The sequence below is a fragment of the Artemia sp. Qi Xiang Cuo genome, chromosome 4 (assembly GCF_049724085.1).
Source record: "Artemia sp. Qi Xiang Cuo chromosome 4, ASM4972408v1, whole genome shotgun sequence".
Classification (NCBI taxonomy): Eukaryota; Metazoa; Arthropoda; class Branchiopoda; order Anostraca; family Artemiidae; genus Artemia; species Artemia sp. Qi Xiang Cuo.
Genome location: NC_142797.1, coordinates 14333988 through 14349615, shown reverse-complemented (window position 1 = coordinate 14349615; position 15628 = coordinate 14333988). Strand labels below are relative to the sequence as shown.

Below are 15628 nucleotides of genomic sequence, written 5' to 3'. Positions count from 1 at the left end.
AAGCTAAGTCCTCTAATCTGGATTTTTTGATGCGCTGAAATTTGAAGGTGTAAGTTTCATCAAGATCACACCCTTTTCTGGAGGTGCTGCTCCTGCTATTGAGATGCTGCTTCTGCTTAGGAACAACGACATTTTCAATTCTCAAGTAATTTAACTTAGTAGAAATTAGTTGCAAGTTTAGTCATTATTACGAGTTTTATTTTAAAATACCCAATTTTACCGTGACCAATTTTACCAATTACAACACTAGATGGACCCAATAGAGCTTTTTTTGGAGGATTGAGAATCGGCAGGTTAAGGGAAGATGAGATAAAAATTATAAGCATAGCGGGCTAAATCAACAATACCAAAAAAAAAAACTTCCGAGTGCTCGAAAGTATACCGTAACGTATTCCAGACACTGTTTTTATTGTTGATAATTCTAAAATTGGATGAATATAAAATAGTTTATTAACAAATTTGGGCTATATTTTTGCACATCATGGGGGGGGGGGGCAAGGTGCGGGGTAAAGCATACCATATATTGAAAACGTGACCTAACCTAGATACCTTTTCCCCCCTTAAACCCCAAAAAACAATCGTTTAAATATTACAAATCATTGAGAAACCATGGTTTGCAGTCATTAATGTATAGCGGTCTCTTGAGAATAGCCTATCGCCCCCTCATCTCCCAAACAAGGGGGATGATAATAGTGCAAATGGCAAAAATAGTACAGCCCAAAATGACTTAGAGATTTTGTTGAAAAGTAGTGAAAACAAATAATAAGTTGTTTTTATACGTTTGAGAGAGAACAAAAAATACAGTTCATATTAAACTCTTTACAAACCAAACTTCCTCTCCATCCCATTATCGTCTCCCGAGAATAGCCTATCGCCCCCTCGTCTCTCAAACAATTCTACATGTGAAAATTTTCTTTATTGTCTAAAAGGGACAGTTTATTAATAAACTGTCTTATAAACTGTCTAAAAGGGACATTTTATTAATTAATAAGTCTAAAAGGACTTATTAGACTTGGGAAGGAAGGAGAGGTCAAATCAAGAAAGAAACAGAGCATAATATTTAACTAGCTACATTTTTCTTTTACTTGTTCTTCTATTTTTATTTATTTTTCATTCTATTCTTTATTATATTATTCTTTAAGCTATATGTAGTATTATATATAATAGTATTATTCTATATATTATACTATTATAACAATTATATTATAACTTATATTATATTACAGTACTATTATAATAGTACTATTCTATATATTATTCTTTATTATATTAGTCTTTATACTATTCTGTTCATTTTAGAATAGAATGCCTAAAGATATACATTCTTTATACATTCTATTCAGTTTAATCATTTTATTCTTTATATTATTCCTTATTTTATTGCGCTTTCATTTTTGTCATTTTATTTTTTATTCTTATAAGAAAATTAATGAATAGTTAATAGGGGTAAACTTTGAGGTAGATACTCTTTGAATTAAGCTAGCAATATGATTTGCGTACTTACTAGAAATATGACCCGATTCCAGTGATGAAACGACACTTAAATCCTCCCCTAGATACTTTCTGAAAATAAGCCAACGCTTTAGGAATTCTCTTAACAGCCATGGCATTGCTCCAACACTTCTTAACCGACCTGAAAGAAAAATCTACATTAAACCATAATTTTAGCTATGTTTGACGATAATTTTGAAATGAAATGAAAGAAAAAGGAAAACGCACTACCGCTTAAACTTCTTCAGGAATTTAGGCATAATTAACAACTAAGTTCCCTTTAGCTTTCATATTAGATTAATTTACAAAAATGCTTTTTAAAAAAGAGGATTGTCTAAGAAAAGTTAGGAACCATATGAAAAACTAAAACCAGAAAAGACAAAGTCAAACTGAAAGTCAAATAAGTCAAACTGAAAACAAGCAGAAATTACTATGAATGAATTAATAAAGCAAAATACGAACATGAATTAAAACGAATAATTACGTGAAGCATAGAGATAACGCATATTACTATGCGTTATAATTAATAAAGCGTTATTATAATTTTATAATATAATTAATAAATAATAAATCAATATACTATATGAATTAATAAAGCAAAATACGTACATGAATTAAAACGAATAATTACATGAAACATAAAGATAACGCATATTACTACAGATGAATCTTAAAAGAAGACAAATTAAGATAAATATTTAAGCAAAACTTAAAATAAGCAAAATATACCATAAATAAGGGTAGTACTACTACCCCACTTAAAACTCTAAAGGCGGAAGCACAAGATCTTTACTGGAGATGATTCGTGCTTTGAGCAATAAGTTTTTATTTTTTATTTATAAGTTTTAAATATCATAAACAACACAAAAGCAAAATGTAATCACGAGGTTAATCAAGTTTAAAAATGACCGCGAACAAGAGTTTGGTATCATATAGGTATTACTAATTATATTATATAACTGATTTTGGAGGTTATTAAGATGTGAGCTTGTTTATTTGTTTGTTTTTGTGTGTGTTGTTTGTTTTTGTCTTTTTACTTGTATGTTGCGTTTAATTTAATTTAACTTTTAATTTTTTCGTGTTAATAAAGGCTCCCGGAAGTGGAGTAGAAATATTTGAATTTTTGTTATTTTAAGGTTTTTTCTTCACTGTTTTATTTAAATTATGTCCGTTTTATTCTTTCTTAAATTCTGCAAATGGATAAGCAGTGCATTCTAAGAAACTATCTACTTATATTTGAGGATTTTACTAGCCTTGTGTTTCCAAGTTGTTGTCCTTTTTTATTTTCTAGAGACTCGTTTCCCATCGACCTTCCGTTTCTTAACAACTTTTTTCCTTCTTTTTTAGAACAACAAAGCTGCCAGAAGTGACAAATAAAATGTTAGTCTTGCAAATGGGTGAGAAAAGCACTAGAAAAGGACCTGAATATCCGTAAATGCAAAAAGTTAATCGACAATATCAAAGTATATCAAATTCTCGCTCATATTTAAGTATCGTTTTTATTCTTTTCGTTTTATGATATCGATTCTATGAATCGCAATCACTGTAAGCATGGATCTGCTATTTAGTGAAAAGATATTACTTTGAACATACTTTACATAAACTGAAACTATTTTTGTACAGCTTATAGCTGTACATTATGGCTTTATGCTCACGCCTATCTATTTAACACAAAATAAGTTTTATTATTTCAAAATAATTAATTGACCCCCTCCTGTTTCCCTCTCTCCTCTTTTTTTCTCTCGGGGAAATAGTATAAATTCACAGGGGTGGTGATAGAATATGAAAAATACTTTATAAATGATTTTTGCTAAGCGAATAGGAGGAGGGGGGGGGGGCGCTAAGCAGAAGCTTTTATCTGAGCTAACATAAGCCTTGCAGTATGCACCTTTTTGAAAGCCGTATTAACTTTGGGAACGCCATTTACAACGAAGCTATCATGAGTAAATACAGAAGTGATTCCATAGTATATCTTCGCTTCGATGCAGTACAATAGGCATCTATAGTACCATAATCGATTTAAATTATAGATGGGGGAAAATGAAATGACAGTTTCCTCAAGAATGCTTTATTGTGCGAAAACAGTGGACTGCATTAAAAATTAAGGGGACGAAAATCTTTTCGCCAATTCTTATTAAGTCGTATAAGATTCGCGTTTTATTCTTTTATTTGACAGCCTCATTGACTGGTTTATGTATATTTCTGTGTTTATCAAGATAATGAAGCTTCTAAATGTTTGGGAGGATTCGTAAGCAAAACTCTGTTTCAATTTATGTGCCATCTACAACTTAATTCAATTTATGTAATAATTTGAAGCAAAAAAAGAGGTCGAAGCAAAAAAGGATATAAACAGGTTTGTCCAAAGAAAAATTACATATATTATACATTGGATCTAAATATATTCATTATTTATTCTTACAATTGTTACATAATTATCTTAAAGAGCATTTTATATTTTATTAAATATATTTATTACTTATTTGAATTTATTTTATTACAGTGTTTTTAAATTATATTTTATTTTTTCATTTCGTATTTTATATTATTTTTTATAAAATAAAAATCGCAACCAATTTATAACACACCAAAAATCTCACCAGGATAGTTGGTCAACAAAGAAGGATTGGTTTTCAATGAAGGATCCGTCACCCTTATCACTCCGTCAGAGCAGGCCATTGCCAGAGCGTTGGAAGACAACCAGTCGAAATCGCGCACTCGTACTGAATACTTCATTGGCCATTGGCATTGTCCATGCAACACATCCTTTGAAGTAGGCGTAGATTAGATTATTTTAAAGATGTTTATGGGAATACGATGACTTTAGGCGTAATAACATATAATTCATGACATTGCTACCCAGAATTTTCCACCTACAACGGGTAAGCAGGTAGGAGTCCGAATAAGGGGGGACATAAACCCCCGAATTTGCTACCTTTCTTGGTATCCTAACAAAAAAAAAATTCCCCACCCTCTTAGATTTCGAAAAATATATTTTTCTATGTTTTTATTTTTTTTTTTTTATAATTACAGATTTAAAAAAAAAAATTACCCTTCCCGCATATTTTTTTTTTTTTTTTTTTTTTTTTTTGACACCACTGTAAGAAGGAATTTTTTTTATTTACTTTGTAAAGGGGGAGGAGGTTATAATTTTTAAAACAGCAGAAAATATTAAATTATTTAAAAATTACAGTAGACCATGATGGAATTGAAATCCCATTTGGAGGGGAAAGGGCTCTATTTTATCTGGTTCTGCAGGACACCTTGCAATCCTCAAAAAGTCTACAAGGCCCAGTTTGGGAAGCGTTTATCTATTGTAGAGATATCCAGAAAAACTCCCTTGTCCTCTTCTATCATTTCTTCTATCACTCTTCTACTCTTCTATCACTCTTCAAATTATCCACTTCTATCATTTTCTATCAATAATGATAGAATTATCATTTCTATCATTTGATTTGTTCCTTAACATTTTAGGATTTATTTTCTAAGCAAATACACAACTATTCTCTCCTTACATTGCCACAGAACTTTCTATTTCAATTTGAAGTTTCACCCCTGCCAGTATCAGTCTCAACTATACTGTCCAGGTTTTTTTTTCATACACTCTTTTTTGTATTGTTTTTTTTTCTGTATTTAAATTAAATCATATTAATTGGTTTTTAAGCATGTTCTCCTGCTTCTCATCCGTTTCCTCTTTTTGAGTCGTCTCCCAAACTCCTAGATTCTCCTCACAACCCTCTTTCTCTCCTCATCGCTCTATCCCTGAGGTATTTTAGTTCCGCTTTGCTTAACCCCCCATAGGCAAGCTTCTGGTGTGTTATAATTTTCATTCGTTATTATTTTACTACTATTACTAACAACTCACTGCTGAACCAAGCCGTCAGAGGCCAACGAGAATGCGCACGCTCCTATTACACCCCAGTCTATTTAAAGATTCACCCCCCTCCCATGAAGATTCAATTTCCTTTAAATCCTTCCTTATGACCTCCTCCCACTATATCCTGCGACATGTTTTTTGTTTGACCCGGCATGGATGGCAGAAAAGCAAAATCTTTGGCAATCAGTTATCCTTTATATTTTAATTAATTTAAAAAACTTTTCCACAAAATAAATTTTTCAAAGAAAAGTAAAATACAAATGATTACTTTACTGTACTTTACTGAAAAAATACAAATGAATGTGCATTGTCAGTTTATTATACATATACTGATATTTAGTAATCAAAATGTTAAAATTATTTGATTTATTAAAGTTATAAAAGTAAAAACATTTATGTTTTTTTCAGTAAAGTGCAAATTTTGTTCTAGCCTTGGAAAGGCATAGGAGTTTTGCGCCCAACTCATGTTAAATTCTGGTCGTTTTGAGTTCGACTCGGTTAGTTATTGTGATTTCTGTTCGTTTTGGGTTTAATTTATTTATCGATTCTGATTTGTGGTAGTTTCACGCTTGGTAGATTATTTGATTTTATTTTTGCTCATTTTTTGTTTAATGGATTTCTTTACTTTTCTTTGAAAAACTTGTTTTGTGGAAAAAGTTTTTTAAATTAATTTCTGTTCGTTTTATATTAACATAGTCTTTTCAGGGAAAAACAAAATAATACTTTAAATGTTTTTTTTTTAACACTTTATAGTTTGGCCCGCTATTTCTATACTGGAGAAACATTTTCATCGATTTTTAACATCATACACCCTTTTAAAAATCTAGACACAAATAGTAGTGTTTAACTTAGTTTCATACCTCATCTAGTTGACCTAAAATAGATAACCTGATACCACTCGCAAAAAAAAAAATGTGTACTTCCTTCGATAGCTTTGATACATTTACGCTATTTTGATTTGGTTAAATTTTAAGAGCAGAAATGGGAGGGTTGGCGTGAGAGGGTGGGAGTGGAAGGGGGATTAGTTGCCCTCAAATCACTTTCGACTATTAAAAAGGGCATCAGCCCTTTTTATTTTCAATCGAATAAGCCCTTTTCGAAGTTCCCACGACAACTCCTTCGATACAAAGTGCCCTTGTCTAAAAAACAACATCAACAAAAAATAATACATTATACCCACTGCGATCTTTACTGTAAAAATGTCAAGCCTTCCAATCACATTCGACCATTTAAACTGACACTATATCTTTCGATTCTAGACCGAATGAACCCTTTTTGAAAGCACAACGCATTCAATTAACATTTTATATACCCGCAGGGAATAAAGAACCACCTATACCTTAGGGCCTGTCATGATCGTTTTCACTCTCTATAACCAAATTTCCAGAACTTTCAAAAACGTTAAACAAAATGGCTATCTCAAAATTTTGATTGGATGTGATAGGGGAAATGGTGGGCATGAGAGGGGTGTTAGTCGTCTTCCAATCGCTTTTGACTATCAAAAAGGGCACAAGCCACTCCAATTTCCAATTGAATGAGCACTTTTCGAAGTTTCTACGACAACTTCTTCGATACGAAGTGCCCTGCTCTAAAGGAAAAAAAATAATACATTGTGCCAACATCGTTATTATATGCCCCCAGGGCATAACTTAAAACCCTTGCCCGGAGGGTTGTGGGGGAGTGTCTCTTTACTTAGTCCCCGTTTCTTGTCTCGTTCTTGAGTACCCCCGTTCTTTACTTAGGCAGCGCGATCGTGCTGCCTATAATTTATACAACAACTTTCTATATAAACATTATATGCCCCCAGGTCATAACTTACAACCCTTGCACTGAGGGCTCTGAGGAGGTTATCATCCTAAAAGACCTAATTTCAAGAACGTTAAACTACGTTGAACAGAAGGGATATCTCAAAATTTTGATTGGATGTGTTTGGGAAAATGGCGGTCGTGAGAGAGGCGTTAGTCGCTATCCAATCACTTTCAACTATTAAAAAAGGCACTAGCCCTTTCAATTTCCAATTGAATGAGCCCTTTTGAAGTTTCTACGACAACGCTTTCAATAAAAACTTCATATGCCCCAGGACATAAATTACAACCCTTGCCCTGAGGGCGGTGGGGGGAGGGGTTGTCATCTTTAAAGACCTAATTTCCAAAACTTTCAACTACATTGAATAAAATGGCTATCTAAAAATTTTGATTGGAAGTGTTTGGGGAAAAGGTGGGCGTGAGAGGGGGGTTAGTTGCCCTCAAATCACTTTCGACTATTAAAAAGGGCAATATCACTTTGAATTTCAAATCGATTGAGCCCTTTTTCAAGTTTCTACGACAAAGATTTCAATAAAAACCTTATATGCACCCAGGGCACAACTTATAATCCTTGCCCTGAGGGCTGTGGGGGAGTGTCCTCCTCAAAAATATATTTTCTATCTGGAAATGAACTACGATGAACAACATGGCTATCTGAAAATTTTTATTGGATGTGTTTGGGGGAATGATGGGCGTGGGGGGCTAGTTCCCCTCCAATCACTTCCGACTCCCGGAAAGGACACTATTCCTTTGTACTTCCAATCAAACAATCTTTTTTGAAGTTTGCACAACAACACCTTCCTTAAAAACCTTATATTCCCCCAGGACCTAGCGTAAAACCCTTGTCTAAAGAGCTTTGGGGGAGTGTCCTCCTCAAAAACATATTTTCTATCAGGAAATCAACTATGCTGAGCAAAATGGCTGTCTCAAAATTTTGATTGGATGTGTTTAGGGGAATAATGGGCGTGGGGGGGGGGGGACTAGTTGCCCTCCCATCACTTTCGACTATTAAAAAGGGCACTAGCCCTTTGAATTTCCAATTGAATGAGCCTGTTTTGAATTTTCTACACAACGCCTTCTTTAAAAACCTTATATGCCCCCAGGGCATAACTTAAAACCCTTGCCATGAGGGTTGTGGGGGAGTGTCCTCCTCAAAAGATATTTTCTATCTGGAAATCAAGTATGCTGAACAAAATACCTATCTCGAAATTGTGAGTGGATGTGTTTGGGGAAATGATGGGCATGGGGGGGCTAGCTACCCTTCAATCACATTTGACTACTAAAAGGGGCACTGGCCATTTAAATTTCCAATCGAATGAGCCCATTTCGAAGGTTGACAACTCCTTCGATACGAAGTGCCCGACTGAAGAAGAAGAAAAAAAAAACACTGTGCCCACATCGTTCTTTACTTAGGCAGCGCTAGCGTGCTGCCTATGATAAGTTCACGCATCGATTTCTTCTTATTGGATTTTTATTGGAATTTTACTGGAATCTTATTGGAATTTTATTGGAATCTTATTGGGATTTTATTGGAATTTTATTGGAATCTTATTGAAATTTTATTGGAATCTTACTGGAATTTATTCCAATAAAAGATCCTCCTCACAACCCTCTTTCTCTCCCTATCACTCTATCCCTGCGGTGTTTTAGTTCCGTTTTGCTTAACCCCCCACAGGCTAGCTTCTGGTGTCTTAAAATTTTCATTCGTTATTATTTTAGTACCATTACTAAGTACCATAAAGACTCAAATACTTCCTTATAACCTCTTCCCAACCCATTCGGGGGCGTGTGGCCCCCGAATTTGTGTGGCCCGGCATGGATGGCAGAAAAATCTTTGGCAATTTGTCATCTTTTATGTTTCAATAAGTTTACATATCGATTACTTCTTATTAGAATTATTACCAGGATTTTTAGAGAGAAACTTTTTGATCAAATCCGTAAATACTTAACAATGCTCTTGTGATACCTCTGTTAGTTCTTCAAAAAACATGCGAGACTTCTAAGTGATTTTGATTCCAGGCCTCAAACATAAAAGACTGAACAGCTTCGTGTAGTGTATTTAAAAAATAAGTCTAACATAAAGCAAGATTAAATATTTGAATATATCATTAGAGATTTCGAGAGAAAAAATCTAGATTTATTAGACACTTTTTTTTAAATTGTTTTGGTCGAGACATTCTGGGCTATCTCGGACTAATAATTGATCGAAATATATCTTTCACATAAAACTTTCAAAAATACGTTTAAAGCACCCAGGACATAAAAAAAATCCTTTTTTTATCCCTGAACCCATCTTAAGTCTATTCATACCTGAAAACCACGGTTTTCTATTATTTTTGCTTTGGTTGTTCCAAAATTACGAAGTTTTTGGGGTTTTACATTGATGTCGCCGCGTGTCGCCACTCCGAATCGGGAAAATAAATAAGTAAAACTAATTAGTTAAATTTGAGAAGGCTTTTCGTCCGTGTAAAAACCCGAACATTAACAATCTGTCGAGTACCAAAGAGAATTACACAAATAAAAGCTACACCTCTTTAACCTACTTTATACCATATGATTTTAACTTTTTTGCTCATTTTTTACCCACGTTTCTTTTTTTTGAAATTTGGCACCCGTCACTACCAAAAACTGCATAACTGCATTACTTCACCCTGACGGCGCACAACTGACATTAATTTTAAATTAAGTTAAATAAAGAAATTAAATTTACATCACAAGAAAAATGTGAAAAAATCAAAATACGAGTCATTAAATTGAGGAGAAAGAATGGGTTTTACCGGATTATTTGATAAGTCAGATAGAACTGGTTAAAAAAGATAATACCTCTGGAGAACTTAGAAAATATTTTGTTTGTACATTTGCATTACACCTATATCTACATTAATATCTACATTTTTTTTGCAGTAAAAGTAAAGTCGATTAGTTGATACCTTAGCCACGCTTTGGTACTTTTTCAGATCTAAATTCGAGGCAGCAGTTTTCCAGTTTTGAAGCCCATGAAATTTAAAGCTATCTAAAAGAAATTTATAAGTCTGGGATAGATAGCTGAAATGTTTAAAAAAAACTTCAACAGGAGGTGTAGACATAGGTATATACAAAATAAAATAGAAGGCAAATCTTCATTGAAGTATTGCCTCGACATAGCACCCCCCCCGCCCCCAGAAAAAATAGCAATGTAAATTCATCAGTAATAAATCTTCTCTTTTTTTTGAAAGCACTAATGCCAGCTCCATTTTATATACAGCGTTTTACTATCATATTACCTACTTTTACTAATTTATTTTCAAAAAGTAGGGAAATATAGCATGTTTCTATCCCGACTTTAGATGCCTTTAGATTCACAATTTAACAAGCTGCTATCCAGAGTTTATATCCAAAGGAACACCAGCTGGGTACCTAGTGTCTGCTTTTACTAAAAAAAAAGTTTGTTTGTAAAATATTTGCTTGTTCATAGCAATTGTTTTAATAGTCGAACTAATTGTATCTGCTGAGGAGGTAACATAATATGTTACCTCCCATAATATGTTATATTATAACATTGTTAAATCGAACTAATTGTATCTGCTGAGTAGATAACATGATATGTTGCCTACCATAATATGTTGTAATATGTTATATTTTAACATTGTTATGTTATATGTTATAATGTTATATGTTATATAATACGTTATAATAATGATAATAAATAACTAACCGTCGTAGAGAATAAAGAATCAACTATTATGTTTGACCCCAACCACTGTAAATCTGAAGCTCCCTCCCCTAAGACAACCATCTTTCCTTTGGTCTTAAGCCAAAATGACAATTCTCTTATTACCTGTGACAGGTCCCATATTTCTAGATTATTCGTTGTGAGAATGGCTAATTGTTTAGCTTGTTCATTGTCAAACATAACCTTCTTGACAGGAGACTTTTGAATTTCGATGCGTTTGTATATACCGTTTTTCGTATCCCAAACAATAACATTTCCTTCGATGTCGCCCATAACTACTAAATCATTCTTCCAGCAAACACAGGAAACTTTTCCGACAATACCCTAAAATGATAAACGATTTAGTAATTACAAAATCATACCTTCACAGATATAGGAAAAGGGGATGAGACTCTCACTCCCTTAAACTGTTCCTCTCTTCCGAGGACTAATCAGAAGGACAATCTCTAGAGAATCCAAAAATGGTGGCCAAAAAATCCACTTCTTTTTTTTATTTTTAAGGAGAGCTAGTGTATTCTATGCAATATTGAACATTGTATTCCACAGTGAAATCCACTTCTTTTTTTTTATTTTTAAGGAGAGCTAGTGTATTCTATGCAATATTGAACATTGTATTTGTATAGGTTGCACCAGGCTAAGCATAACGAAATCTTCTTTTTTTTATTTTTAAGGAGAGCTAGTGTATTCTATGCAATATTGAACATTGTATTTGTATGGGTTGCACCAGGCTAAGCATAACGAAATCTTCTTTTTTTTATTTTTAAGGAGAGCTAGTGTATTCTATGCAATATTGAACATTGTATTTGTATGGGTTGCACCAGGCTAAGCATAACGAAATCCATTTAACTCATCCCTCGTGTATCTTAACCCCTATGTAATTCAAAATCTATGCAGATCGACCCCCATGCCACTCAACCCTATTCGATTTAACTCTCACGCATCTAAGCGCCCGTTTAACTCAACTCCAATGCAGTTCCACCCCATTCATCTCGTTTCTCGTTCAACTCAAACCCTATTTAACTCAACCACCATTCAACTCTAACCGCGTTCAACGAAACATACATTCAACTATAAACCAAACTCTAACGCTATTCAACCAAACCTAACCCAACTAAATCTAACATAAGATGTGAATAGGGGAGTTGCGTGGGGGTAGAATTAAACACGGATTGAGTTGTATGTTATTAAATTGAATGAGGAGTGAGTTGCGCAGGGATTGAGTTAAATAGGGTTGGGTTCAATGAGGGTTGAGTTGCATGGGGTTGGATAACATGGGACAGGGTTGAATTGAGGTTGAGTTGAACGGGGGTTCAGTTGAATGGAGGTTGATTTGAAAAAGGTATTAGTTACAGGAGTTTACTTGAACAGAGTTGAGTTAAATGGGGAGTTGAGTTGTACGCACATCGAACGAAAACACCTTTTTAACCATTCTCAATTCCCAAAAAAAATTTATGAGTCCTTCTCCCTAAGGTTCTAGATATGTGGACTTACGATTCCAAAACAATCCAACGGTACCTAACAAATTGAAGGAGAGCTATTGGCAATTTTTCTTTTGAAATTAGACGTGTTACCTTGCTTCTCATTTTCAGACAGGGTGGCTATTCAGTTGTTTGAAATACTGTGGAAATTTATCGATATTAGCCTGACAGCCCGTATAAATCGTAGTCCTTATCAGCCAGAGAGAGAGCAACCGGTGAAGTTTCTGTTGAAAATAAATACTTTATTTCTTCCCTTTTCTTCTTTTCAGATTCCTTAATTACCTATTTAGCTGTTTTACAAAATCTTGCCGTACGCCAAAGTATCACCAGTCTTGAGGGTACATTCTTGAGGTACAAATGAAAGATATTGGTCTTATGTGTGCAACAGTTCTATTGCTGAAATGTTTACTATTATAACACAAACCTGTTTTTACTACCTTGTAATTGGCACATTACCTCAGCTCTAAATTATTTACAAGTTTGCTGATTTTGTAAGTAAGCACATTTTTTTCTTTTTTACCTGAAATTACCTTAAATCACATTTGTCACCAATAAGAATAAGTGCTGTGAATGCTAGTCAATGATGATGATGACTCAACTTGTTAGCTGCACTCTTCTCAACAGGTCCATAATGCCAAATAAACCAAATTTAATAGAAATAATCAGCCTACTTCTTTATAAACTTATTTCTTATACATATCAATAGATAATATATCAATATTCATACATTATATATATTAATGCTTCTTACACATGTAATTCTTCTATTTATATCAATCTTATATTTCTATCAATAGGGATTCAAATATTTGGCCCCATTAGGGGGAGAGAGGGCTGGGATATATTCAATCATCAGCAAAGAAAAAAAAACAGATGAAAAAAAAAAGAACAGAAACAGGACCATCAAAAACAGGTGACCTATTTCTACTTTCTGTACCCTCAAGAAGGTACCCAGTTTTGTACCCAATATATCACCCGTCTTTGGGGTACCTTCTAAAACATTAAATTAGAACACTGAAGCTTTAAATTAACGCTTAGTGGCTTTTAGGCTCCCTCTTGGAGGGAGCCGAGTAGAGAGAGCGTTTGCTTGGGAAGCGAGATAACCAGCACTCAGGCTAGGAAGGAAATAACTTAGGGCTCTGCAAATTTTGTAACCCTACTGAAATCCGTCGGTAACATTTGGTTGCTTAAAAAAATACTTAAACATTTTTTTAATCGTTATCTGATTCATAACATGTTGATAGAGCAGTAATTCAATTCTTTTAAAATAATTAGATTTTCAACTGAAATATTTAATTGCGTAGTTTACAATTAATATTACAATAATTAAGCCGAAGGAGGGGGCAGAATCAACAGAGATCAGTATCGAAACTTAATCAATTCCAAATTTCCCCACTCGACAATGGACTGTAAAATTAAATTGCTAGAATCAGACAACTATTAATTCTACATTCGTCATACAATCGTCTACATTTCTTCAATTTTTTTTTATTTTATTTTTTTTTTTTTTTAAATTTTTGAATTTACTCTCTTTTTTAATTGTTTTTTTTTTTTCAAATTCTCATTTTTTCCTGGAAGTATTTTTTATTTCTAGAGATTGAAAGCCAGAGGAAATAATTAAACCTTTTACATGTTCAGATGATCAAGTTCACTTTTTTTCTGGTTTTGGCGTCAAAGCAATTAATAGACTCTTAGCTTTGTAACTTTAATTCCAGCAAGACAAAATTTTCTCTTTTGCACTTCAGAGAGTAAAATTGAATTACTAGAATAATAATTACAATAATTTATTTCGACCCCCTTTAGAAGCATGAAAGGCACTTGGAGGAATGCAAAATACAGAAAAATAAAACAAAATGAAAACATTAACAAGAAAAAACTCACCAGGAAAATTAATTAATTAATTAATTGGAAAACACAATTAATTTATGTAGTTAAGTAGAAGGTCGACTGTTCACAAGCTGGTCCATTTTTAAAGAAATATCAAAAACGCCATGTCTAACCGAGTGTTGCGAGTCCAAAGCGGTAACTGCAGAACATATTTGCAAAAACGGAGGAATAGAGATCCAATTTTCTCCCGCTCATATATTGTGAAAAAAACTCCACAAAGGGACCAAGAAGAAGACAGGTGGGGCAACAAAAAGCATTGGAAAGCCTGTCCAGGGTTATTTTGTGAAACTGGTCTTTAACATAAACAAGCAGCCCGAGCAAGCAGCGTACGACTTTCTAAGCTTTTCTTTTAACGCTGTGATAACAAATGTTTCAGTAGTTTTAACATTTGAGCCAAACGTTAATTCGAAACAATCATTTGAACTGTTCCAAAATTTGAAACAATCAGATTCTCCACAGCATGATGTCAATGAACGAGTTGATTTCAATCACTTTTCACATTAAATTTTGATTATTAATTTGTTTCTTAATTTTGATTATTAATCTAAATTATTAATATATTCTTATATCTACTTTTGCTATCTTTGTTTTAGTTTACTATTATAATTTTTTTTTCACACACTTATCCTTGATAGAAGTTTTGTTTATTCCCAAAATTAATAGATTGAAAGACACATGAGATAATTGAGCCCTTTACGTGACCAGGCTATCAAGTCTACTTTCTGTCTTTTTGTGTTTTTTTTACATTCACTAAATACACTTGATGGACCCTTAACTTCTTAATTATAGCTCAGGCGAGACAAGACATCACTTTCCCAAACTTGAATTGGCAGAATCAGATCTTCTTTAGTATGATTTCGATGAATGAATTATCTTCAATCATTTTTTGTATGGCTTTTTTATTATGAATTTTTTTACATCTAATTTTATATTTACTTTTATATTATCCCGTTTTTACTATTTTTTTTTATCTGGAACTTTTTATGTTTTTTACCACACTTATCTTTACTGCAAGTGTTGCTTATTCCTAAATGAAGAAATTTATATAGAGGTCAAAATGTAGAGGTCAAAAGCAACAAAAAGCAGTTCAGCCTCTGACGTGCCCAAGCCATAAAGTTTGCTTTTTATTCGTCCTTTTTAGATTTTGGCATCAATTGATTATCAAATTCATCAACGCCCTTGAGAAATTGATCAACACACTTGATTGACCCTCATATTCAAAGGGATAAACTAGTACTACAGCTACAACTAACAGCTCACCGCAGCACCAAACCGCCTGAGGCCAACACAGCTGCGCAAGCTCCTCCTTGGTACCAATCTATCCAAAGGTTCTCTTCTACCCCCTCCCAAAATGTTCCAATTTCCTTTAAATCCTGCCCTA

General features: G+C 33.5%; 1 protein-coding gene across 1 annotated transcript in view; it reads right to left on the bottom strand.

Moving 5' to 3' along the window:
- The window catches only part of LOC148952798 (WD repeat-containing protein 11-like), a 311667-nt gene that overhangs the window by 19202 nt on the left and 276837 nt on the right, over positions 1-15628 (bottom strand). Inside the window, exons 14-16 of the mRNA XM_089087426.1 lie at positions 10988-11206; positions 4089-4254; positions 1505-1633 (exon numbers count right to left, since the gene is read on the bottom strand). Of these exons, the coding sequence (XP_088943552.1) occupies positions 1505-1633; positions 4089-4254; positions 10988-11206 (514 nt within the window). The remainder of the gene's footprint in view (positions 1-1504; positions 1634-4088; positions 4255-10987; positions 11207-15628) is intronic.